Consider the following 9,386-nt stretch of genomic DNA (forward strand, 5'->3'; position numbering starts at 1 on the left):
TGTCAGCTAATACAAATATAAGTATCTACCGCTTTTCACATTTCACAACCCAGGAAAGTTGTGAGGTTTTCAACATTGAATAAATGAGGAAAGACTAACATTGTATTTAAACCAATTACACCAGTGTTTAGATGCACAGTGGTATCAAATATCTCCATGTTTTAACTAGCTCAGTGTGTGAACCTGTGTGTTCTTACAGCATCACTGTCTTATGTCCTTTAACAGGACCTCCCACCCCCTCTGCTGTCAACGTCTCCATGGTGACGGGTAACGCTGTGGCCGAGCTCTCTGTGTCCTGGGCGGTCGGTCCCGAGGTCCACGGACCCGTTGAGTATCTGGTGACGAGCGACCAGAACCTCACGTGTAACTCCACATCCAGCTCCTGCATCCTGTCTCCAGTGAGCTGTGGACAGGTCCACACCATCCAGGTCACCGCCTCCAACGAGGGCGGGTCCAGCCCCCCGTCCCACCCCGAGGTCTTCATCACCTGTGAGCAGCAGAGATTCACACAGTTCGGGAGAATATTTGCTTTTCTACCTGGATTTGGACTTTTGCACAACGCAGAAGTCAGATCAGTTGGGAGATGACAAGAGACAATAGACACAATACAAATAGATTCAGTTTTTACAAAGGTTATATCAGTGTTGAGAACTAGTCTGTTTGGACTCCTGGCACGACTGAGTATGAAGGCAACTGTGTACAATACAAGTCCAGGTTTAATTACAATAGAAGAGCCCAACAGTCCCTTCATGTTCGATCAAGCTGCACCAAAGTGAACACATTCATAGATATAATTCCCCTTAATATACCTGCATCTTTTCATCAAGATACATGGTTTATTCCCTGGAAATTGTTGAAAACGTTACTATAATGTTAATCCCCAGGACCCAAACCAAAATGTTATCACTTCTTTCCTGAGCCGAACCACAATCCTTCCACTAAGTTCTGTAATAACCTGTCCAATAGTTTTTGTGTCATCTTGTTCAAAATCCAACCAAACAACCAACAAACAGACTATTAATTAATTAATTAATTAATTAATTAATTAAAGCTATAATAAATATTTTGATCACATGCACTAGACTAAATGTAGAAATGTACCAGTAATCCAGAGTTTGTGATTATGGTGAGAAATGACAAACATTCTGTGAACATACATCCTCATTGTTATGTTAAAGATAAGATAAGATAAGAAAATATAAGATAAGATAAGATAAGATAAGATCAGATAACATAAAATAAGATCAGATAAGATAAACCTCTATTGATCCCACTTCAGGAAGCAGCAGACAAGTCAAGAATAAAACATAAAATCTAGAACATTGAGATGTTCTAGACACTTACACATCTTATATGAAACTGTAAAGACGTGATGGAGCCTGATGTCCCTGCTGTCCTGTGCTCTCAGTCCCCTGTCCACCGGAGGATTTGGCCCTCGAGGAGGCGACTGAAGGAAACTGCTCTCTGACCTGGAACACGGTGCCTCACGCTGACGGCTACATGGCCTTCATCAAGAGAGGCGAGGGGGGGGAGGAGATCTGCAACACCAGCAGCAGCAACTGCACCTTCCACTGCCAGTGTGGCTACACCTACCTGGTGTCTGTGCACTCCTTCAACCAGGCCGGCACCAGTCCTCCAGGAGACAGGTTCAACTACACCACCTGTAAGTAGCAGCAGAGGTGACATGTCTTCATCATCATCATCTTCATCAAATGTTTCATGTGTGTTTACCTGCAAATCCCCTGTGTCCTGCAGTGCCCTGTTGTCCAGAGGGCGTGTCCGTCTCTGCGGTGAGCACAGACACTCTGGAGATCATGTGGACAGCGTCTCGGGGGGCGGAGCTGTACCAGACCCGGGCCGTGGACAGTTCAGAGGTCATCCTGTGCAACGACACGGCGCCGGTGTGCGCCCTCTCCGACCTCCGCTGTGACACGGCCTACAGCGTGGTGGTGACCCCCTGCAACGACATCAGCGGCTGCAACCGGGGATGCAAAGCTCACACCAAGGACACAGGTGGAGAACGTCCAGCAAACACCCAGTTACAATTTAAACTATAAGTAACAGTGCCTAAAATCAGTAAATCAGTACATAGATAGATAGATAGATAGATAGATAGATAGATAGATAGATAGATAGATAGATAGATAGATAGATAGATAGATAGATAGATAGATGGATAGATGGATGGATGGATGGATGGATGGATGGATGGATGGATGGATGGATGGATGGATGGATGGATGGATGGATGGATGGATGGATGGATGGATGGATGGATGGATGGATAGATAGATAGATAGATAGATAGATAGATAGATAGATAGATAGATAGATAGATAGATAGATAGATAGATAGATAGATAGATAGATAGATAGATAGATAGATAGATAGATAGATAGATAGATAGATAGATAGATAGATAGATAGATAGATAGATAGATAGATAGATAGATAGAAGGATGGATGGATGGATGGATGGATGGATGGATGGATGGATGGATGGATGGATGGATGGATGGATGGATGGATGGATAGATAGATAGATAGATAGATAGATAGATAGATAGATAGATAGATAGATAGATAGATAGATAGATAGATAGATAGATAGATAGATAGATAGATAGATAGATAGATAGATAGATAGATAGATAGATAGATAGATAGATAGATAGATAGATAGATAGATAGATAGATAGATAGATAGATAGATTACTTTATTCATCCCCGAAGGGAAATTAAGTCGTCATAGCAGCCGGTATATTTGAATACAATAAAATACAATACAATAGAATAAAATAAAAAATATTGAGGTAGAAAGAATAAAAACAGAAACACAAGATAAATAGGTAGATAAGGTGCAGTGGCAAGATGATGGTAATAGTACTGATGATATGATGGTAATGTTATTGTTAGACAGTATATAAAAATAGTACAGTATATATAGTATATAATATAACATAATATATATTTATATATGATAGTAATTATACCAATATAATAGCACTATATAGTAATAATGGCAGCAACAGTATATATAATAATAACAGTAAATATAATAATAATAATAATAATAATAATAACATGTACACATGTATAAATATGTGTATATAGACTTATATATACAAAAAATATACAAAGAGTATAATATAATATTATATGATATATAGTAGAGGTATAAATATAAGTATTTGACTATACAATAGATAATATAATATACTATGAGTGTAAGAATATGTAGACAGAGTGTGCAAAAGACAATATTATTGTATAAAATGATGTATAATATCAATACGGTTTATATTAACATGTCTTTGTTTTATCACAAACATTACAATACACATCTTTCATGACCTTATATAACAAGACAATACAAAGCACAACATATTTACTTTTCCTCCTCTGTGAACTTCTCCTCTCCCCCCCCCCAGCTCCTTGCATGCCCATGAACACGATGCTGAACGTGAGAAACTCCTCCTGCGTCGGTGTCAGCTGGACAGCGAACAACAGAGCCGTGAATTACACCGTCAGCGCGGTGGCAGACGACGGCGCCCGCACCTGCACCACCACAGGAAGCAGCTGTGACCTCGGTGACCTTCCCTGTGGCTGCACGTTTGAAGTCAGTGTCACCGCCCACAGCGTCGCAGGGCGGAGTTTACCCAGCTACTCTGAAACCCTGGAGACAGGTGAGAGGTCGGATTCATACAGTTACTGCACAATAGGGATTATCAGATCAGTGCGATGTAAGAATTAATAGAAAATACTAGGGCTGGGCAAGTTAACTCGTTTGAATCTAGTTAACTCAAGTGATGAGTTAACTCGATTAATTATTTGATCTCGCATTAACTCAGGTTTGATTATTTATTGTTTTATTGTGAAAGTCAGGCTTTTATTTTGTGAAAGTCTGTTGCTGACTGCTGCAGAACAGGAAAAAAGAAAATAATTGGCGGATAAACAATCGAGTTAACTCATCACTTGAGTTAACTCGTTTAAAACGAGTTAGCTTGCCCAGCCCTAGAAAATACATGATATGTGCTATGGTCAACAGGTTATGACCCTGCACATCCACTAGGAGTGACCCCTAATACAAAGATATTATCTGTACATTGATATTAATGTGCTCTGAAGTCTTTTTATAGTATTTGGATATTTGTACCCCCTGTGGTCGGGTAAACAAAGGACTTTATTTAAGCTCAACATGTATAATAACACTCATCTTCATCCTTGTTGATGTTTCTAGTCAGGTTGTATGAGAACATAAAAAGCATACATTCATATTAATCACTTTATTTTTCTCTTTGCTCTCATTCTTTAAAGTCACTCTTTATGATTTATATATATTTGTTCTGAAGCAGATTTAGAGACAGAGTTACACCCTCATCAACACCCTCATCATCATCCACCTTCTTCTTCTTCTGTTACAGACCCTTGTTGCCCGGTGAACCTGACGGTGGCCCAGGTGACCCAGTCCATGAGCAACGTGTCCTGGTCTCACGCCAAAGGGGCTCAGTCCTTCATCACCTCTCTGACCTCGCCCAAAGGTCACGCCCGCTGCCACACACAGGACTCGCACTGCCTCATGGGATGCATCACCTGCGGCACCAACTACACCGTCACCATGGAGGCGTTCAGCCACAGCGGGCGCCAGGCCAACTGCACCTACCAGGGCTTCTCCTCCAGTGAGTCAGGAGGTTTTCAACCAATGAGAAGATTTAAATCATTTAGATAGATAGATAGATAGATAGATAGATAGATAGATAGATAGATAGATAGATAGATAGATAGATAGATAGATAGATAGATAGATAGATAGATAGATAGATAGATAGATAGATAGATAGATAGATAGATAGATAGATAGATAGATAGATAGATAGATAGATAGATAGATAGATAGATAGATAGATAGATAGATAGATAGATAGATAGATAGATAGATAGATAGATAGATAGATAGATAGATAGATAATAGATAGATAGATAGATAGATAGATAGATAGATAGATAGATAGATAGATAGATAGATAGATAGATAGATAGATAGATAGATAGATAGATAGATAATAGATAGATAGATAGATAGATAGATAGATAGATAGATAGATAGATAGATAGATAGATAGATAGATAGATAGATAGATAGATAGATAGATAGATAGATAGATAGATAGATAGATAGATAGATAGATAGATAGATAGATAGATAGATAGATAGATAGATAGGTAGATAGATAGAGTACTTTATTCATCCCCAAAGGGAAATTAAGTCGTCATAGCAGCCGGTATATTTGAATACAATAAAATACAATACAATAGAATAAAATAAAAAATATTGAGGTAGAAAGAATAAAAACAGAAACACAAGATAAATAGGTAGATAAGGTGCAGTGGCAAGATGATGGTAAAAGTACTGATGATATGATGGTAATGTTATTGTTACACAGTATTTAAAAATAGTACAGTATATATAGTATATAATATCACATAATATATATTTATATATGATAGTAATTATACCAATATAATAGCAGTATATAGTAATAATGGCAGCAGCAACAGTATATATAATAATAATAGTAAATATAATTATAATAATAATAACATGTACACATGTAAAAAAGATGTGTATATAGACTTATATATACAAAGAATATACAGAGAGTATGATATAGTATGATATGATATATAGTAGAGGTATAAATATAAGTATTTGACTATACAATAGATAGTATAATATACTATGAGTGTAAGAATATGTAGACAGAGTGTGCAAAAGACAATATTATTGTATCATTGTATCATCACAAATATCATTTCAAACATGATATGTGTGTCAGGTGTTCACTGACATCCTGTGTGAGACAACAAGGCGTCAACACACCAGGGACTTCCTCTCTCTCTCTCTCTGTCCCTTTCATGCTTTTACACTTTGGTTAAGGTTAGAACCTTTGTTTTGCATGCTGAAGGATGTGTTTGGTGCATTTAGTGAAGATTTCTCCACTGAGACGTTTGTCTTTGGTTTTAAGCATGTTAAGAAAAGACAAAATGTATGTAAAATTTTGAACTTCGTCCTAGGTCAAGCCAAGATGGCTATTTACATTACTAGGAGATTTAAGGTCGAGCAACAACCAGGGACTAATGTCATTGCTCTGTTTCCTGCTCTGGTAAAAGCCAGAGTTGTGGTTGATTTCAGGTTTTATGAGCTAATGCAAAATCTCGAAACATTTAAGGATGTATGGTGTGTCAAAGAAGCGATCTGCACTGTAAAAGAAAATGAATTGCATTTTAGCCATATTTTATAATTTATTTTAATGTTGTTTGTTTACAATTGTTAATCTCTATTTATTTGCTGGAAAGGAATAATTGATTGCCCTACTCTTGTTCTGTAAAACTGAATAAAGTAGGTATTTAAAAATCGTCTCTCTCTCTCTGTCCCCCAGGTGCCTGCTGTCCCTCGGGGGTCAGGCTCTACAGGACGGCAGGGAACTCGATGCGCTTGTACTGGCGCAGCTCAGGCAGCGGCCACAGCCATGAGGCAGAGCTGGTGGGAGCCAGCAACAACTACACCTGCTCGGCCTCACCTGGGGAGAACAGCTGTGATGTTGGCAACGTCCAGTGTGGAGACGTGTACCATGTGGTGGTGGCTCCACTGTCACCAGGGGGCAGCAGAGTGCTGTTCTGTGCTCAGAGAATTTACTCAGGTATGAGGCTCACAGTGACATCACGTTACGAGACACATGTTTGCACCTTTTAAGTTTTTAGGTAAGATCTCAATGTCAAGCATCAACACACAGTTGGAAGTTTTAATTTAATTGACTTAATAGGTAATTATAACATGACAACAATTATAACAGTTATAACTTAGATAGATAGATAGATAGATAGATAGATAGATAGATAGATAGATAGATAGATAGATAGATAGATAGATAGATAGATAGATAGATAGATAGATAGATAGATAGATAGATAGATAGATAGATAGATAGATAGATAGATAGATAGATAGATAGATAGATAGATAGATAGATAGATAGATAGATAGATAGATAGATAGAGTACTTTATTCATCCCCGAAGGGAAATTAAGTTGTCATAGCAGCCGGTATATTTGAATACAATAAAATACAATACAATACAATAGAATAAAATTAAAATAGAAAGAATAAAAAAACAGAAGCACAAGATAAAATACAATAAAATAGGTAGATAAGGTGCAGTGGCAAGATGATGGTAATAGTACTGATGATATGATGGTAATGTTATTGTTAGACAGTACATAAGAATAGTACAGTATATATAGTATGTAATATAACATAATATATATTTATATATGATAGTAATTATACCAATATAAAAGCAGTATATGGTAATGGCAGCAACAGTATATATAATAATAATGGTGATATAATAATAGTAATTATAACATGTACACAAGTATAAATATGTGCATATAGACTTATGTAAACAAGAATATACAGACAGTATGATATGATATATGTAGAGGTATGAATATGAATAACGACAGCAGTAACAAGAATTCTGGGACATTTTTAGATAACACAGTAATGAACCTTTAATATTGTTTATATAGAAAGTAAGGATAAAACATTTGTTCTGAATTGTTGTTGTTGTTTTCTCTTGTAGTAACTTGCTCAGACAACAACATCGGCTCATGTGAGTACTTTACTACTTTGAACTTTGATTATTTTGAGGTTTACATCACATTATCGTGCTTTTTGTTTCTAATACCGCTTCAATCTGTGCAGTGCTTTACAGAGGGAAGAGAAGTCTGGACTAGCACATGGTGAGTGGATAGGAAAATACTCTTCCTCTTATGAGAAATGGAAACATGCAGAATATGAGAACAGTTGTTGACTGAAGAGAAAAAGGTTAAAGTCAATGAAACTTCACGTCCCCATGCCCGTGTTTTTTTAATACTTGCCTTTTTTCTGAGCATCTTAAAAAACAAAAACATTAAAGGTGATAGATAGATAAAATGCAAAATTGCAGCAGACTTCAAGTAATATTTGTTGTTTTGTCTTTACAGCCTCGACACGCAGACATCTCACCTTCATCTTCTTCATCCTCCTCTTCCTCCAGCGTCATCCTCGCTCCTCATGATGGCGCCAGGCTGAAAAATAAATAGAAGAACAACTGTTATTCCAGAATAAACATTTATAATCTGTTCTCCAAGATACAAAGTGATGATGAACTGAATGAAACAACAGAAGTACACTTTAATATGTGCGGTGAAAGAAGGTTGACAAAAGTGAAACAATCTTCTTATCATAAAAATTTGTATCCACAAAGAAACAAAACTAAATTTGCATTCTGTCCTGATGAAGAGGGTTAGGGTTAGATAGTTCGATTTTATCCCCAAAGCATCAAATAAATTATCTAATTGAACATTAACATTTTCTCAACCGACATTTTAAATCTAATATAAAACTTTTTTTAAAGAAGTATGAATTTGAGAATTGACCAAATTGAAATCTTAGCTACAACCCTAAGCTAGAAACCTCCTGACCACCGGTGACAGGATGAACAAACATGTGTCTCTGTGGTTGTTTAACCCTGATGCGTGTTTCTACTAATAAAATTATTCCCAGCATCAAGTGTGTATTTTGTGGTTTATTTTGCACGTGGATATGAATTTGATAAAATGAGAAACAAGAGCTGAATTCAGTCACAGTGTTTATTAATGGGATTCTTGCATATTTGGTTTGTTTTTGTTTTCCGGATTTTGAAGAGACAGTTAGATAACAAAACAGATTTTATCTTGTGAAGGATCAAGGCCTGTACACACTTACCAGCTATTTGTTCAAGTAATAAATATATCTGTAATTTAGCCTTTCACACCTTTTCTGTCTGCAGCAGCAAGTTAGCACCACATCCCAATTGTGATGATTCTTACTGTTATATAATGAATCTGATGAGACGCCTCCTCTCACTTTCCCAATCATTTGAAGTTGTGGACGTACATACTGTGAAGATTCCCTCTGTGGAAACTGTATTTTGTTTCACCAGCATTAAACAAATAACAAAAAAGGACGCAAAATGGATAAAGGATAACGTTTATTCAGAGCACAACTATGAACTGAACAATCCATCAAGTATGGGATGTGTTAGATATCGCAATATAGAATCAGTCAGGTCATCTTATCTCTTGAACCAACCTCACTCATCTTCTCATCTTTCCATCCACTCATCCATCCATTAATGCATTCCCCTTAAAGTTCTTATCCACACAGATCAGTCCCCGACCAAACCGGAATTCAAACTGAGAACCTTATTGCTGCGGGACTACCCCGCTAACCACTGTGCCACCGTGCCACTGTGCTTCCATCAACTGAATCCTTGACAATTAAAATGTGTTTGATTGT

General features: G+C 37.0%; 1 protein-coding gene across 1 annotated transcript in view; it reads left to right on the forward strand.

Annotated features, from left to right (window-relative positions):
* LOC133011045 (fibronectin type III domain-containing protein 7-like) overlaps positions 1-7,801 on the forward strand; it is a 12,322-nt gene extending 4,521 nt beyond the window's left edge. The window contains exons 6-13 of the mRNA XM_061078726.1: positions 226-489; positions 1,409-1,663; positions 1,756-2,013; positions 3,433-3,687; positions 4,426-4,680; positions 6,442-6,702; positions 7,648-7,677; positions 7,770-7,801. Coding sequence (XP_060934709.1) covers positions 226-489; positions 1,409-1,663; positions 1,756-2,013; positions 3,433-3,687; positions 4,426-4,680; positions 6,442-6,702; positions 7,648-7,677; positions 7,770-7,801 — 1,610 coding nt within the window. The remainder of the gene's footprint in view (positions 1-225; positions 490-1,408; positions 1,664-1,755; positions 2,014-3,432; positions 3,688-4,425; positions 4,681-6,441; positions 6,703-7,647; positions 7,678-7,769) is intronic.
* The last annotated feature ends 1,585 nt before the right edge of the window (positions 7,802-9,386 follow it).

Source organism: Limanda limanda, chromosome 9 (assembly GCF_963576545.1).
Source record: "Limanda limanda chromosome 9, fLimLim1.1, whole genome shotgun sequence".
NCBI lineage: Eukaryota > Metazoa > Chordata > Actinopteri > Pleuronectiformes > Pleuronectidae > Limanda > Limanda limanda.